This window comes from Ceratotherium simum, chromosome 7 (genome assembly GCF_057802395.1).
Source record: "Ceratotherium simum simum isolate JZ-2026a chromosome 7, ASM5780239v1, whole genome shotgun sequence".
Lineage (NCBI taxonomy): Eukaryota > Metazoa > Chordata > Mammalia > Perissodactyla > Rhinocerotidae > Ceratotherium > Ceratotherium simum.
Genome location: NC_141906.1, coordinates 28,354,878 through 28,373,076, shown reverse-complemented (window position 1 = coordinate 28,373,076; position 18,199 = coordinate 28,354,878). Strand labels below are relative to the sequence as shown.

General features: G+C 44.7%; 1 protein-coding gene across 1 annotated transcript; it reads right to left on the bottom strand.

Annotated features, from left to right (window-relative positions):
• Nucleotides 1-9,732: 9,732 nt before the first annotated feature.
• LOC101406734 (olfactory receptor 52K1-like) lies at nt 9,733-10,737 on the bottom strand. The gene has a single exon (XM_004433932.1). The coding sequence runs from the start codon at nt 10,735-10,737 to the stop codon at nt 9,733-9,735; it is 1,005 nt and encodes a 334-aa protein (XP_004433989.1).
• Between the last annotated feature and the right edge of the window lie 7,462 nt (nt 10,738-18,199).

The window sequence follows — 18,199 nt, the reverse complement described above, 5'->3', positions numbered from 1 at the left end:
TATTTCTACATAAATTATAAACCCCACAATCCATTGTATATATTTTTGGCTTCGTATAGTTCATTGCGTCCTAAAGAAAGTTAGAAAAACAAGAAAAAAAATCAATATTATTTTTGCACAATTCATTCATGTTGTATGTGGCTGCAGTTTATTTTGTTGGTAGCATTCCAAGGTATGAATGTACCATAATCTATTTACACATTTTATTGCTGAAGGACATTTATCTTGTTTCTGGTTTTTCACAATTAGAAACAATTCCACTGTGAATAGTCTTTTTTTTTTTTGTGAGGAAGATCAGCCCAATCAGCCCTGAGCTAACATCCATGCCAATCCTCCACAATTTTTTTTTTTTTTGCTGAGGAAGACTGGCCCTGGGCTAACATCCATGTCCATCTTCCTCCACTTTATACGGGACGCTGCCACAGCATGGCCTAACAAGCGGTGCATCGGTGCATGCCCGGGATCTGAACCCGGGCCACCAGCAGCAGAGCGCATGCACTTAACCACTATGCCACGGGGCTGGCCCCAACTGTCAATATTCTTGTACCTGTATTTTGATGCCCATGTGCCTGGGGAGATTTGTGGGCTCACAGGGTATGCATATCTTCAATTTTTCTAGATAATGGCAAATTGTATTCCAAAGTGGTTGCACCAGTCTACAACCTCACCAGTAGTGTATGAGAGTTTTCATTGTCATCTGCTGGGAAATTGTTGTAATACATATACAAATCTCCTATGTCTACACAATAGATGTTGTGAGGTTGTACAGTGCACAACCTGATCATCTGTATGTGAGAGGCTGGAAGTTGAATACCTTTTCATATGCTTATTTTTTGAAGTGACTGTTCAAGTCTTTTGCCTATTTCACTGTTAAGTTGTCTTTTTCTTATTCATTTGGAGTTCTTCTTTATATATTCTGCATACTAGTTCTTTGTTGGTTAAATTGATTGCAAATATCTTTCTGAAATCTGTGGTTTGCCTTTTTACTCTTTTATGGTGTCTTTTGATAGAAGCTGTGTCTAGCACATAGGGTACCTTTGTACTAATTACAAAAAGGCTCCCTCTCTGATGGCTTTGCACGTGGAGAGTGGGATGAATCTTATCTGCCACTTGCTTTTGTCAGATGCCTTTTGGCATGTTCCTACATCATCTATTATGTACAAGTGCTCTGCTTTTGATTACCAAGTGTTCTGAATTTTAATATAGTCAAATTTATCACTGTTTTTCCTTTATGTAGTCAAATTCATATCCTTTTTTTCCTTTATAAAAAGGTTAGTACTATTTGTGTCCTATTTAAGAAGACTCTCATTACTCCAATGTCATGAAGATATATTCCTTTGTTATTTTGTAAAAATTTTATGATTTAGACTTTAACATTTAGATGCACCTTTCTTTAATATTTCCGATAAATAGTTAACATGTGTGATGCATACCATGTATTACATCATGCTCACAGCCTCTTCCGAGGTGTGATGATACAGAGCCCCCACCACGATTTGGCAAGTCCCTCTGGGTCAGTGTATCACAGTCACTTTGTCTTTGCTCTGATCTTTGCTGCTCTCTTAGGTTTCTGTGTGACTTTGTGATTTTCGTAGCCTTCACTGAGGGTTAGTGGGGGGAAGGAGTGGGTCACACTAGAGAGTATGCACACTTTCGCCTTGTCCTGGGTTGTCCTCCCCTCTTTCTTCTCTCTAGGAACTGACTATTTCCCCCATTTTAAACAGAGAATAGTTCCACCGTTCTTAAAATTTCTTTTAACTTTTAATTTTGAAATAATTTCAGACTTAAAAAATGTTGCAACAACAGTACAAAAAATTCCTGTATACCCTTCACCCAAATTCACCACTGTTAGCATCTTACATAACCACAGTACAATCATCAAAATCAGGAAATTAATATTGATACAACACTATTATCTAATTTATAGACATTATCTAAATTCTGCCAAATGTCTCATTAATGTCCCTCCTCTGATCCAGGATCCAACTCAGTATGACATCTTTGCATTTAGTTTTCTTGTCTCCATAGTCTCCTTTAATTTGGAACAGTTCTTCAGTTTTTCCTTGTCTTTCATGATCTTAAACACTTTTGAAGAGCACCAGCCAGATGTTTTGTAGAGCGTCCCTCGTTTGGGGTCTGTTGCACATTTCCTCTTGATTCACTTCAGGTTATGCATTTTTTGGCAAGAATACCACAGAAGTGATATTGTGCCCTTCTCAGTACATCATTTCAGAAGACACAAGACATCACTTTGTGCCATTGCTGGTTATGTTAACATCTATCATTTGCTTAAGAGACTGCCAGGTTTCTCCATCACAAAGTTATTGTTTTTCCCTTGGTAGTTAATAAGTACCTTGCTAGGGAATACTTTGAGATTATACGCATATTTCATACATATATATATCTTGTTTCTCATCATACTTTTTCCCACTAATTTTAGCATATATTAATCATTCTTGCTTGAAACATTTATTACTGTGTTGTTCGCCAAAAGGTGATTTTCTGTTTCTGTTATTACTTCTACATTTATTAATTGGAATTCTACTGTAAAGAAGAGCTTTCCCTTCTCTCCCATTTATTTGTTTGTTTGTTTATTTAAGTCAATATGGACTTATGGATTCAAATTCTAAAGGCTATCATCCATTACTAGCATTATTTATTTTGTTGCTCAAATTGTCCCTGGTTTGGCTATTAGAAACCCCTTCAAATTGGTCCCTCTATCATTTTGACAGATCCACATTATTTTTTGAGCACTCCCATACTTTCTGACGCTAGAAGATAATCCAGAATCATCTTGTATTTTCCATCACAAGCCCTGAAATCAGCCATTTCTCCAAGCATCTCTGACTCCTTTTATTGGTGGGTGGTATTTATTTGAATGGTCACTATCCCCTCACTGTTAATACCTTCTATCTTCAAGTACTTGTCAATGTATTTTCTCTAACAAACAACGACTTTCCTATTAAAAGAATAAAGTTTTTGCAGCCAGCCCTGTGGCCTAGTGGTTAAGTTAGGTTAAGTTATGTCTGCTTCTGTGGCCCGGGTTCAGTTCCCAGGCTTGAACCTACACCACTCATCAGTGGCCATGCTGTGGCAGCAACCCAGGTACAAAATAGAGGAAGATTGGCACACGTGTTAGCTCAGGGTGAATCTTCCTCAGCAAAAAACAAAAAAAAAAAAAAAAGAAAGAAAAAAATAATAATGTTTTCTCACTACCTTACTCTGATATCTTTAAAATACAATTTCTGCTCTTATAGAACTCATCAGGAAGCAGTCGAAGAGACCTTTATTGAAATGTGGTTAAAGGTACAAACTTCCAATTATAAAATAAATAAGTCCTGGGGAATGTAATGTACAGCATGCTGACTATATGTAATAATACTATATTGTATATTTGAAAGTTGCTAAGAGAGTAGATCTTACAAGTTCTCATTACGAGAAAAAAATTTGTAACTATGTGTAGTGATGGACGTTGACTAGACTTATTGCAGTGATCATTTTGCAGTATATACATATATTGAATCATTAGATTGTTCACCTGAAACTAACATAATGTTATATGTCAATTATAACTCAATTAAAAAAAGACATTTAATATATATTAACACAATGTGATAAGAGAAGAAGAGTAACACTTGTAGATATACTGTGTACAAAGCATTGTTTAGTCATTTTGTCAGTTATCTCTTGTCACAAAATTGCTGCGTGAGCAACAGCCACAGAAGCTCAATGGCATACATTTATTGTGCGCATTTATTGTTCGCACATTGGGGGTGGCCAGCTAGGCGGCTCTGCTGACTTTGGCTGGGCTTGCTCACATGTCTAGGGGTTGGCTGCTATCAGCTTATGTAGGTTAGCATTGGGTGGGATGGCTGGGGAAACTCAGCTCTGAAAATGTGTCTTTCATTCCTCCAGCAGGCTAGCCCAGGCATGTTCTCATAGTTATAGCAGAGATGCAAGAGCACGAGTGGAAATACTATCAAAGAAAAACCAGAGCTGCACCATAGTTAAAGTGGTAAAAACAGATTTTATTCAAGACTATTGCAATAGAGGAAAAGAGATCTCAGTGTAGAACTAAGCTCAATTCCAAATACAAGATGGGCAAGTGGGAATTTATAGTCAAGGAGCAGGATGGGGGTTAGTGGAAGGAAGATTACTAAGAGGAAATATCAGGGGTAAGGGGATTCTAGCTAAACTGACCTAACAGGATCCTTTGCTGAAGAAAGGCCAGAGTGATCAGACATTACCCAGAGGATGGTGGAGGATGAGGAACCCAATCAGATATCAAGGGTGATCAGATATTGAGGGTGAGGGGTTCTGGTTAAACTGAGTTAGCAGGGTTCTGGCTGAAACTGGATTTTATGAGGAAGTGCACAGATAGGCCTAGGAGAAGATTCAGGGGCCTGACTAGAGTTTGGTGAAGAAAAGAGTCTTTGTCAATACCCAGGCACTTTTTCAAGTCTTCACTTGTATCAGCTCTGCTAACATCCCATTGGGCCAAAGAAAATCCCATGGCTTAGCTGAGAATCAGAGTTTCTTCTCTACTTTTCCCGCCTCAGTCCACTGATCAGTCCCAAAACCAGTGCCATATATTTTAGTTTTTTGTTATACAGCACCCCGCTCCTGGTACCAATTTTTGTGTTACTCATCTATTGCCATAAAATTGCTGTGTGACAAACTACTGCAAACTTTCAGTGGTATACATACAACAACAAGCATTTATTGCTCACACGTCTTGTTGGCTGACTAAGCAGCTCCACTGATTTTGATTGGGCTTGCTTGTACGTATGGCTATTGGCACATCTGTGCTGGCCATGGGATAACTGGGGTGACTCAGCTCTGCTCCATGTGGTTTTCATCCTTCTGCAAGTTAACCTGAGAATGTTCTCATGATGATGGCAGAGGTGCAAGGTGGCAAGAAACACTCAGACACTTTGTCCAGATCTGCTAATTTCCCCTTCACCAAAGCAAGTCATTTGGTTGAGCCCAGAATTTGAGTAGAAGATGACTACAAGGTAACATGGCAAAATGTATGGATACAGAAAGGGGATAAGTACTGGGGCCATCAATGCAATATCTGTTACAGGGGCTATTGTGGGAATATCCTAGACAGAATGCCTATTTTCCTGACTGGACGCAGTATAATGCCTTTCATGACCCCCTCTCAATGTGTGTAATATATAAGACATAGGCCAAATTCCTCCTCTGCTCACTCGCAAAATGGTCAAGCCAGCCTCATGCAATATTTTCATTTTCTCTGAAACGTTTTTTGCAACAGTTTTACAGCTGTGGGCTGATTATTAAGCTATTGTGTCTCAGCTCCAAATCCAACCTTCTATACTCAGCTTTTGATGCTGGGCTTGGGACTCTGCAAACCACGTCTATCCTTTATCAGGCAGGCGTTCTGTTGTATTCTTCCAATAATGGACACTAGAGGGTTATTGGAAAGCAGGAGGAAGGTGGAAGGGACTGGCTCCTTCCTGTTTGCTTATTGTTCCTGTCAGCATCACCCCAACAACATACCTTCACTCTGGTAACTACAATTGGTTCCAGTTCACGACTTCTCTGGGCTCTCCCAGAACCAGCCTTATTGTCCCCCTTGGAGGTATCAGCACCTTCTGGGCAGTGCCTCCATCCCCCTCACCCCGCAATGAGAGGTCTGCATTTCAGCCTCATGGCACTTTTGCTTTGAGCTCTTAAGGTTCAACACTAGCCAAATAGCATCCCTTTCTCATACATCTACATCTTAGCTCTACACAGACAGCCACTCTTATGAGTTCCTGAGTTACCAGCAGCATCCTGGGAACACCTTCTGCTCAGAGGTCTGAGTTTCAGCTCTTCAGGGCTTCTTCTCCAAGCTTTTAGCTTCTGATCTTCTCAACCTCTTCCCCTTGTTCCCTGAGCCCTGGGGGTGGTAGCTGCTTCCTGCTACCTATGTTACCTCAAGATTTCCTTTTTGCCTTTTCAAGTCTCTACCTCCTGTTTAACTAATTCTCTACATTAAATTCTCTGTTGAAATACCTAGTGTGGTTTCTGATTTCCTTGCTGGACACTGACTGGTAAAAGTTAGGGGACTATTCATATCTTCAGATTGGTTTTCTCTTTAAGAAGATGTTAGCACAATTTAACTGATACTGTGAGGGTGGAACTGAGAGAGAGTGAGATAAAATCCCAGGTGATCTTTTTGGTTTGATGCTTCTAGTTCTGTGAAACCTTCTCCTTGCCCTTAAGAGCTGTGAAGCAGCAGCAGGGCTCCGAGAGGGCTTGCTGTACCCAGAATTTTCTTCTGTAGGTCTGTTTTTCTCTCTGTTCATCATGCCCACCAAGCAGCTCAACTTTCATGGATAGCTGGGTATTTTTAATACCCAGCTCTAGTGGACTCTAACACTCATGCTTTTTCTTCCATATTGAACAGCGGCCTTAGGTGCTAGCAGTGCAGGTGAAGGCCAGGTCTTGAGGACTAGACAGAGAGCGTTAGGACAGAGATGTTTTGCTGTATTTTGAAATCGTATCTGATGCTTTGGACAATTATGGAAGAGAGCAATATCTGACCCAGAAAGGAGTAGCCTCTCTAGAATGGAGGTTACTGTGACCCTCTGCCTCCCTAATATTTTCCCTACAGTTATGGTATTTCACTGAATTTAATCTAGAAACATTTATTGGGCTTCTTTGGAAGCTTGAATGTTTCTGTCTGGTAGAAAAGGAGAGTGGTGGAACAGTAGGATGCTGGTAGGGAGTATATACAAGTGTACCCTGAAGATGAGTGCTATCTCCTCCCCAAGGATGGAGAACGTGCTTCTTCCATCATTCTGGTGGTTCTTGAAAGACAAGGACCATAAGTCCTCTGTCAACCTGGGTGCTCCAGGGGCAGAAGTGCTGCCCTCTTCGTGCTTCTCTCCTTGCAACTCAAGTCTGGCCGGGATGACTTCTGTGGTGTTGCACTCTCCTGTTCCAAGGGACATTGTAAACATGCTTGTTTATTCTTCTCGTGGTTTCCCCACCCCATATTCTTCCTAAGAAAAATCAAGAAACATGCCCCCCGCACCCCCCCCCCCCCATGCATAATATCTGCTACACTCATTACATGTTGTTTCCTTGAAACAGAACTCGTGGAAAACCTAGGATATAAGTTGGCCTGGGGAAGAGGAGAGCAGTTTAGCCCTCATTCCACTCTTGTTTCCCAGGGGCTTTCACTGTCTTCTCATCCTGTCTGTCTTTCACTGGCCTTTCCTGGATGGTGTCAGACTCTACCAGCTACCTCCTGCTGTGTGCTATGAAATAACCATCCTCTGTACTAAAGTGCTCACATTCAAGCCTGAAACTCAAAAGGAAAGGAAATCCTCAATTCCATTATGTGTTTTAAGAAATAATCACTTGCAAGTAATTTCCCTTCTCGGTTTTTCTCTTAGAAACCTGGGTAGCCACATCTTGACATTTTGGTGATTTTTTTTTTAAGTAGCTACCTAATATTGCTTAAAATGATTGTTTTTCAAATTTTGTGTTCTTTTAATTTCTCATCATTTTTACCAAACAGCTTCAAGGTCCTTTTCCCATTTTCACAGAGGACACTGGCTCAGTCTGCCTTTCTTCCCCAACTCCTGCCATTTTTCTGGACCATAGTACAGTTCCTTCATCTCGACGATCTATCCAAAATCTTTGTTTATTGGTTGTTTGCCTCCTTCATCACTAGTGACATATTCTCCATCCAGTCCAGGCCACAAATACATGATCATATCCTAGATCATGACCCATAAATGTGCTACCTCTAAAGTCTTATATTTTGGTATCTTTCTTTCAAGCCATCTTGTTCCCTCTCCCTACACCCTCTACTTTTATATCTCATGATGACCTCTAGGCCTTTCATCTTTCTTCAGTTATTCGGAAGTCTCTTGTCTTCCCCATCCTTCACATGACCTTAGATGTCAGGCAGCTCAGTGACTCTCTCTCCAGTACTTCTGTTCTTCACCTGTACCCTTCTGATGATTAGATGAAAGCTGTTCCTGGACTAAGTGTCTCTGGAGAAACAGCACAACTGTGTAATTCCGTGCCCCTCTTCACTCCTTCTTCCTATATCAGAAAGAGAGAGTCCCTCCTTCTCTCAAGACTCAGCTTTCCTCCTTTGCTCTTGTTCCAATATGGCAACTCCTTTAATGGATCATTCTTTGGCTTTCCTCTCAACCCGTCCTCCTCTCCCTATTAGGCAGATAATATTATTACCTCCATTTTGCAGATGAAGAAACTGAGGTTCAGAGAGAAGTCCAAAACTGCCCCACGGTCCTCACAACCTGTAAGTGGCTGAGCCAAGAATCAAACCCAGGTCTCTCTCTCTCCAAGCCTCACATTCTTTCTACTCTGCAAAGTTTACCCGCATCCTCTCCCTTCCCTTCCATCTATTGCTCTCTATCTCCTCCCACCCCGAATAAACTTCTCTATCCCAATCCGCTCAGAATCACAGAAGTTTTATTTTAGTCCCCACCATTGCACTGCATTGAAATCAGTTGACTAACGGTTATGTCTCCTCTGAACTATAAAGTCCACGAGGGTAAGGAACATTTTGTGCTCATCATTGTATCCCCAGGGCCTGAAGAAGGGACCTGCCCTTGCTAAAGCACTCATCAACTACCTGCATATTACTAAGTCAAAGGACCCTTCAGTCTTCATTCTCTTTGACCTGTCAGAGGATTTAACACTGCTGACCACTCCAAACTTCATAGAACAGTCTTCTCCCTTAGCTTTGGTGAGGCCGCTATCCCCTTGTTTTCCTTCTGCCTCTCTGGCTCCTACATAAAAATTCAACCTTCTGAAATCTCTTACATCATCTACCTCTCTTCATCCCTGCTGTCGCTAATCACTTCCAGGCCACCATCCTCTCTAGTGTAATAGCCTCCAGGCTTGTCTCCCTCTAATCCACACTCTACTAGGACTGCAGAGTGATCATTCTGAAACACAAATATGATATTGCCACCTCCCTGCTTTGGACTCTTAGATGGTTACATCCTGCCTGGAGTAAGAACTCAAACTCTTATCATGACAGATAAGGCCTTTCATCATCTGGCTTCTGCTTACCCATCCAGCCCATTTCCTGCCATGCCCCCATACTCCCTCTGTGCTAGGGAAACATGGGACTGCCAAGGCATTCCAAGTCCACCATCTTTATCTATGTTCCCGTGCCTTTGCTCACGCTGTTCTTTTGGCCTAGAATGCCTTTTCTTCTCTATCTCCTTCCTCTCTAGTAAACACCTTATCTAATCTTTCAAACACAACTCAAATTCACCTTCTCTGTTAAGTGTTGTGTGTTAGTGATTGTCCCTCCTCTATGTTCCCAGAGAATTTTGTAGATAAAGCTATTATTGAACATTACATGTCTTTACAGCTTGCTAGATTGGAACCTCCCTCAGGGAAGAGACCAATTTTTTCTTTCTTTCTTTGCAATCATGGGGTAAGCATGATGTAAGTATAATAAATGTCTGAAGACTGAATGAGTGAGTGAATGAATGAATGAAAATCACATGCAGAAGAAAGGGGAGAAAAGAAAGAGAAAAGAAAGAGAGAGTTTACTTTGCAGTTGGTTACTGTGTAACTCCAGATGAGTAGCTATTCCTCAGAAAATGGATAAAAGACTCTCAAAGATGAATGCAGATAGCCAAAGCCAAAGTATAGCAGGGATGACTCACTTGCACATTTACCCACTTGATAGTGGGAGTGACTGTAGGACCTACAAGTCCCAGAGAGTCAGGCAGGAAGCTCCCTATACGAGGGCAGGGACTGGGGCTTCTCGGTGGGGACCTGTAGCTGTGCCCTTTGGAACAGAGATAACAGGTGCTGCCTGATTTCCTTGGCCCTGGCCCCGTAGATGACAGGGTGAACCAGACATGGGAGCAGCAGGTAGAAGGCACTGAGCAGGTTGTGCACGTTCTGGGAGGCTGTGCGGGCCACACGGTAGACGATGGATGAGGATATGGTGGAGGAGTAGACAGTGAAGATGACCAGCAGGTGGGAGCCACAGGTGTTCAGGGCCTTGGAACGTGCTTGACCTGATGAAATCCGGAAGGCAGCATGGATGATGCGGGAGTAGGAGGCTCCAAGTAGCAGCATGTCCAGGACTCGGTTGAAGATGCGGACAGTGAGCCCTACAGTCTTGTTTAGGGAGATGTCCCCACAGGAGAGCTTCATCAGGGCCATGTGCTCACAGGCAAAGTGGTGGATCACGTCTGAGCGGCAGAAGCGAACCCGGGAGGCCAGTGCCACCACTGGAGCAACAATGCAGGTGCTCCTGGCCGCTGCCACCCCCACCAGGCCAGCCAGCAACTGGCCTGTCACTATCTCCGAGTAGTGGAGCGGGTAGCAGATGGCGACATAGCGGTCCAGGGCCATGACCAGGAGGATGTTGCAGTCAAAGACAATGAGGAAGTAGATGCAGAACATCTGGAGCAGACAGCGAGGCAGGGAGACGCGGTTGAAGCGGGTGGAGAGGCTGAACAGCATGGCGGGCACCACGGTGGTGGCGGCACAGATGTTGACAGCCAGGAGCAGGGCGATGAGCAGGTACATGGGCTGGTGCAGGCTCCTCTGGGCTGCCACCGTGTGGATGACCAGGGCATTGGCGGAGATGATCACCAGGTAGAGGCTGAGGAAGGGCAGCACCAGGAGGGCGCGGGACTCCTGCAGCCCTGGGAAGCCCACCAGGAGGAAGCTGGTGTAGGACACGTTGGAGCCACCGTTGCTCCACCCTGACATCTTCCCTGGGGAGCAGGATGGCTCTGGGAGAGGGAAATAGCAGCTCTGGTGTTGGAACCCAGCCTACCTGCCCCAGCCTCACCAGGCTGCACTGGGTGCCTTGCTCTTCATGAAATACAATATTTCTATAGAGAAAATAGAGAGTTTTTTGTTACCATTTAGTGAGGTGTTTCAAAAAATAACTGTCTTCCATAGCCTCAACTTTTTGTTTTTCCTTTCTTTTTCTATAAAAATCCTTCCTTTATTTTTTCACTAACAAACCCTTATTGAGGACCTACTTTGTGAGAGGCACCATACTATGGGCTTGGAATACAGAATAGTGGATTGTGTTTGTCTTGAATGAGCTCACATTGTACTGAGCAAGACTGAAGTGACAAGTGAGAAGTAAAACACAGTGAATAACAGGATGTTAAAATGGGACTCTTTCTGCCCTTGTTTCAGGTGATGTGCTGAAAGCCCAAGAACAAAACACAAGGCAAGTACTCTTTCTTCATTCCAAACAGAGGTGGTGGAGCAGACTACATATGCTTGATTTACAGAGGGTGTGGCTGAAGACTGTTGTTGTGACCTTAGCCCAACACCCACTTATCTGGAGAGTATAAAAGGTTTGAGGTTGGAGAGCTTGGGAGAGAGAAAGCCTTTGGAGAGAACCGGCATTTTCCTTTTCCACATCCCATGGGGGATGGCAAGGAAGGGAACTTACTCCTTATCTTGAGCTAGAGAGAGGGACTTGTAAAAGATAGAGCCCTGAACCTAAATCCCCATAAGTACGTTATGATCTGCCACTTTTAGTAACCTATTAATATTAGAGTTGAGTGGAATCATTTGTTCATAGTGAAGCTCTTTGTTGATTAGAGATTACCTCTTTCTTTTCTTGGCATTACATCCTGACTATTTAACCATCGATTCTAGGAGTTTGACAGGGATTGACTTTGAGTTGCCATTATCTACCTTCCTCTCATTTTGGTGAATTGGTATTCTTGCCAATTTCTACACTTTCTCCATGATTGTATCAAAGAATATTGGGAGGAAACCATGAAAAGTTCTTTCAATAATCTACAACTTAACTTTTATTAGCATAGTCAGATGTTCTGTTATGATCTCTTTCCCGTCTTGGGCTTTATTTCCTTCTCAACTAGGTTTGTCTGCCTTTAATGGTTTCAGAGTATTTCCTATAATATAAAAGAAAGAATAAAAATGGAGATCAGCAGTTTCTCTCTATCATCTTTTCACACTGTATGATCTGACCAAGCTGGACAGAACCCTGTTTCTTTTGTCCTTTCTTTCTCCTCCTCTCTGTCCCTCTCTCCACCTTCTCCTCCTTTCCAGGAAGAATCTGGAAACTCCATTCTCCCCAACCCTGGCTGTATGATTATTGCCCCTTGAGGAATATGGACATCTAATCCTGGGGGGCCATCCTAGGCTGACCCCAAAGTATCAGAGAAGAGTGGGGATCCTGGAACTGGGGCTCAGGGAGATGGCCCCAGTCCATGGCTGAGGCTCACACAGAGGAGACTGGGGAATGACAGGAAGGACCTGCTCAGATCTCAAGCTATTTAGTGGTCAAGAACCACAGGGGCAGGGAGAGGGGAAGTTGGTTGACTTTATTCTTCCTTGGCCTCCAGCTGGGATCATAGGATCAGAGAAACAAGGCACCCGAGACCACAGACTCCAAGTCCAAGAACCTTGGAACATCGGGGTGGGGCTGCCTGTTGGGGCACAGAGTCCAGCCCCCCAGCGGGTGTGTGGTTCTCTCTAAGGTAGGCTGATCAGTGGGAGCCCAGCATCTGCTTCCCTCTCCCTCACTTTGGGAAGGGTAAAGTTTTTATTGCAGTCCATCCTATTTAGGGCACCCATCCTCTCGTGAGGCGGCCATCTTATCACAGGGTGGCCCATCTTAGCATGCGGCAGAGCCCACTGTTACAAAGTTCTCTGTGTCGAGCCACCATCATTCTCTCTGAAGCTTCCTCCCACTGCTCCTGGTTGTGCTCCCTGGAGCCACTCAGAGCCCATCTTATCTACAAAGCCTTGTCTTCTAGGGGAAGGTCTTAGGGTCAAGTGTTTGGATTGGGTTAAAAGTGATCCTGACAGAACAGGGTGCTGGGTGTGGTTTTCTGTCTCCTCACCTCACAGGAGACAGCACAGGGCTGGGGCTGGTACTGTGAAGGAGAAGAAAGGTTGGGCTGGTGGGAGGTCAGAAGGAAAAGAGGAGGACCCAAAGCTGAAGGATGCAGGTGGCTCCTGGGCACATGGGGACATGGGGTATGGAGCAAGACAGACCTCATTGTGAATCCTGGTCCTGCCACTCACTGTCTGTGACTCTGGGCAAGGGACTTACGTGAGTCTCACCTGTAAGATGGGAATAAACAATATTGGCCTTGCAAGATGACAGGGAGGATTAAATGGCTGAAAACTGTAAAGCTGATGAGCAGCGTGGTGCCTAACTGTTGTGAGGGGCCCGCTTTCTTCATGCCTCTTTTTGAAGTGGAAGGAAGTGGGTTCTGGGCATGGCCCCAAACACTAGACAGTAGCAGGGAGTTTGGGGACAGAGGAAAAGCTGCTGCTTTGGTCAGTGGACTTGGGGACACGCCCAGAGGTCTCCCTTCATTCTACTTCTGAATTTCTAGCCACAGATCTTGTACAATCTTAGTTCCCTCCTGTCCAGAAAAGGGAAGGTCTACCTTTAGGTCTGTTCCTCACAGAAGGGTCCCTCAGGGCATTAGCAGTCACCCCGCTGCCAGTAGATACCCTGTCCTGACGGAACCCTGAATCCTCAGGCATGCAGACTAGTGGGGTGGATGTGGCTGCATCAACACACGGAAGAGAAGGCTAGGGGTTGGGAGGGGTGGTGGTGATGGGAGAGGCATAGGCTGATTTAAGATCCATTTTTGAGCTGCTTAATGGGCATCGGTAGGAGATGACTAGGTTTCACTTATCTCCTTGGAAGAGGAAAAGGAGTAAATCGGACTCAGTCTGCCACAATATGGCTCTGGGTTAGACTCAGAGGATAGTTCAGAAGACATTTCCACATTCAAAGACCTTAAAACCTGGGCTTAGAAGCTGGGAAGATGGATACTCAGGGGTGATCCCTTCTTTCTCTCTGGACCAGAGGAGGCAGGAGCCTTGGCCAGAGGATTAGGGGTGACTGGGATGGCCTTGGAAGTCCCCACCAGCCCTCACTCCCTGGGCTAAACTCTGACCTTATCATCTTCTAGGTGAGAGCTTACCCTGGCTCCCTACCTGGCCAAGACCAAACTTTCTTACTTACCAGGACTTACGCAGGCAGGAGAAGTAGGTATAGGCTGGGTCAGGCCGGGCTCCTGGAATGTAGTTAAATTCACTCCATTCATCCCTGGGGGAACTCACAGAGCTTCCCAGTCCCCACTCCTAGGCTCCCACTTAGCCAATTACCAGGGCCCCAGGGATTGCCAGGCTGAAAGCCTGTCCCTCAGGGGTCTGTGGGCTGGGGGAAACAGTGCGAGCAGAGAGCAGCATCCTGATACAGATGTGCTGTGGGAACAGTGAGGGGCTTGTTTGGGGGAGCTGGAGTTCCACAGAGAGTAGTTCTCCAGATCCTCCCTTGACCCTCTGTCCCCACATCCTTTCCAAGTCATCTTATCCACCTTAGGGTTCAATCACTTATCTACCCTAATTACCCACATATCTCTCTATCCAGCTCTCTCCCTGGTACCCCAGACCCATCTACTTGCTTGTTAGAAACCTCCACCCGGACGTTCCACAGGAAACTCAAGCATATCAAGCCCTGCCCTGAAGTCACACCTTCATACCAAAAAGTTGTCATCTTTCTGTGCTCCCTGTGTTAGAGATGCTATCACTGTCCCTGTTTTCCAAATCAGAATTTGTGTGTGTGTGTGTGTCTGTGTGTGCGTGTGAGTGAGAGAAAGAGAGAGAGAGCGCGCGAAAGAGAGCGAATATGAATGAACATCAATCAAGGCTGGGAAAGGCATCCAGGGTTGCTCACTCTTCAAACTAATCCCTCGCCAAGCCCTGCCAAGACTTTGTTTCTTCTTTGCGATGCGTCCCTCATCTCTGCGCCCTCCACCACTAACTATCCTGTGCTGGGTAACATCATTTCTGGTCTGCTTATTGCGACTGCCTCTTTGCTGGTGTCTTTTCTCTGTCTCACACTCGGTAGGTGAGAGTGTACCTACTGAGCCTTCTTTTTCTTAGTCTCTGCCAACTTGGTAGATGAAATATGGTATTTCCTTGATTATATTTGTTGGTTGCTATTGATATTGGCTATTGTTTTCTTAAGTTTGTACACCTGCTGTTTTTCTTCTTTTGTGAATAGGCTATTTATTGCAATTTATAAAAAGGATCTTAGTGTTTTGCTTGCTTAACTCCTTCTTGAATTCTCAGTCTTTCCATAATAAGACTCAAATTCTCCAATAGGGCAGAAGGCCTTCTGTGCTATGCCTGGCTCTCTAGCACTGTTTCCTGTCTCTCTCTCACTTACGTTCTGTCTCCATCATTATGTTAACAGCGACCATATCATGTTTTGAGAATCCAAAACATACCAGGCATTTGGCCAGACATTTGTATATAATAAACTATTTTTTTAATCAATATAATTGATATATAACATATATTAGTTTCAGATTTACAACATGATGATTCTATATTTGTACCTATTGCAAAAAAAGATCACCATAATAAGTCTAGTTAACATCCATCACCACATATAGTTACAATTTTTTTTCTTGTGATGAGAACTTTTAAGATCTACTCTCTTAGTAACTTTCAAATATACAATACACTGTTATTAACTATAGTCACCATGCTGTATATTATATCCCATGACATTTATTTTATAACTGGAAGTTTGTAAATATCTCCCACCTCCCCCATTCCCTATCTCTCTCTTTTTTTTTTTGTGAGGAAGATCAGCCCTGAGCTAACATCCGTGTTCATCTTCCTCTTTTTTTTTGCTGAGGAAGACCGGCTCTGAGCTAACATCTATTGCCAATCCTCCTCCCCCCCCTTTTTTTTTTTCCCCCAAAGCCCCAGTAGATAGTTATATGTCATAGTTGCACTTCCTTCTAGTTGCTGTACGTGGGATGCGGCCTCAGCATGGCCGGAGAATCGGTGCGTCGGTGCGCGCCTGGGATCTGGGCCGCCAGTAGTGGAGCGCGCACACTTAACCGCTAAGCCACGGGGCCTGCCCTCCCATTCCCTATCTCTGACAACCACCAATCCGTTTTCCGTATCTATGAGTTTGGTGTTTTTTTTTTTAGATCCTACATACAAGTGAGATCATAGGATATTTGTCTTTCTCAATCTGACTTATTTCACTTAGCATAAAACCCTCAAGGTCCATCCTTGTCACAAATGGCAGGATTTCCTTCTTTTTTATGGCTGAGTGGTATTCCATTGTGTGTGTTTGTGTGTGTGTGTGTGTATCCACACACACACATATATACATAAATATATACATATATATACCACATTTTCTTTATCCATTCATCCATCGATGGACCCTTAGGTTGCTTCCATGTCTTGGCTATACAATAAACTCATTTAATTTTCACTGCAACCTAAGAGGGTAGGTTTTATCTTTTTCATTTGGCAACTGAGGAAACTGAGGTGGTCAAATCCGTGTGGAAGTACTTCAGATGTCCTGTGTGAACCTCATTGTTTCATGCCCCAGGATTTCTCACAGGAGCCCCTGAGTACAGGGGAAACCCAGAGAGCCCGAAGTGTCTACACTGGATGAACTGAGCTGAGTGCAGTTCTCGAGCCAGGCACAGGGACAAAGTCCAGGGTTTGGCAGCCAGGCCAGAGGCAAGGGAGGAAGAGTGAGAACCAGGGGTCTGAGGCGCGGCGCTGAGTGCAAAGAGCTGAGACTGACTTGGCTTCTCGGCTGGGGTCACACAACGTGTAGGTAGCCTCACAATGTCCAAAGGGCAAAGAAGCTCAGGCACAGTTTCTGCCCCGGGGTCTAATCTGAGGACACTGGAGCCCGGGCAAACCGAGCACGCTGGGAGGCCGTTGTAAGAGGCTCGGTGGATGCGATCGGAGATGTAAAAAGGAACTTTCCAACCCAAACGAATGGACTGAGTGCACACTTTGTTATATAGGGAAGGGTAAAGGCGAAAGTTAGCAAATTGATACGGAGAATACAGGAAGTAGCTAGATACGAAGAAACATCAGACTGGGTACTTATAACATCCAAATAAATCAATAAAAAGAGGAAACAACGTCAGATGGATTGAAAAAGAGAAACATCAGATCGATCGAGAGAGAAGCATCAGACTGGGTACTTACAATATCCACGCCCTTACACCAGGGAGAGTCCCTTTAACTGACACGGCTAGGCGGGAGGGCCAATTGAAAGAGGTCCTGGGCAATGTGTCCCCCCCACAGGCGAGACTCTCACCAGGCCTCAGTTTCCAGCAGCTTATATAGTATGAGTAATCTCCAGAGTAAGCGTTTGGTGTTCTCATGCACAAATGGTTATCAGTTGTGTACGTGCATTGAGCTCCTTGGTTATCGCCCTAGCCCAGCACAGATGGCCAGTCCATCCTGGGCTATGACACCCAAAGAATCTTGTAATCTTACAAACTGCAACTATCTCTGTGGGAGAAGGGCCAGTTCCCACCACACAGAAAGCCGCTTTATATTTCTTTGTGTGCTGGTGGCTGTAGGTTCATGGACTGGCCAAACATGGCTGTACTCATGTCAAGACAGAGACCGGTTCAGACCTGGAGGCTTTGAGCGAACAGAGCATTTTGGAAGAGCTGCCAGGAGAGAGGCAGGGTGCCTGAGTGAGACACACTGAATTCAGTGTGGCTTAGGTCCTGCAGGGGAAGGTGGACTAGTCGGAGGTCTTGGGTTCAGCAACCACACAGATAGTGAGGAAGCAGAGCCTCGGTGGGTGTTGAGTCCCATGGGCGAAGCAGTGAAGGAGAAGGCTGCTGACTGATGCTCAGGGCTTGGTCAAGGCACACGGGATGCTGAGTCTGGCTCGCAGGACCTCACAGGAACCCAAGCCCAGCTGAGCTGTGGGCTGGGGAGCAACAGAGTTGTCAACCTGCTGTCAGGTGGGCCAGGGACTGCCCAGTTTGTACTAGGTGGACACAACTGGACAAGGTGAGGCCATGGGTACAAGAGAGGGGCTGACTGCATCAGCATCCTAGGACCCTCTGCCCCTATCAGTTTTCTCTAGAAGTCCCAGAACAGCCCATACTTTCAGGTTTCTCCAAGGGCGTGACGCTTTTCTGCCCTCACTGATTTTCTGTTTCTAGTCCAAAGGAGGTGGACTTACTTATTGAGGAGAAATAGTTGACATTCCCTGAGCCCTGGCCATGGTCTGGAGATCCCAGGAGACATTTCCCAATGCTTCAATGTGTGGACTTTGCAAGCTGTTCACCTTCTTCCTCCTGGCATGGGGGTGATGGTGGGAGTTCCTGACTGCTTGAGCCCACGCACCAGCTATTCCCCA

Bases quoted from the DNA above. Each gene is read 5' to 3' on its own strand.
- LOC101406734 (XM_004433932.1), bottom strand. From the start codon at position 10,737: ATGTCAGGGTGGAGCAACGGTGGCTCCAACGTGTCCTACACCAGCTTC.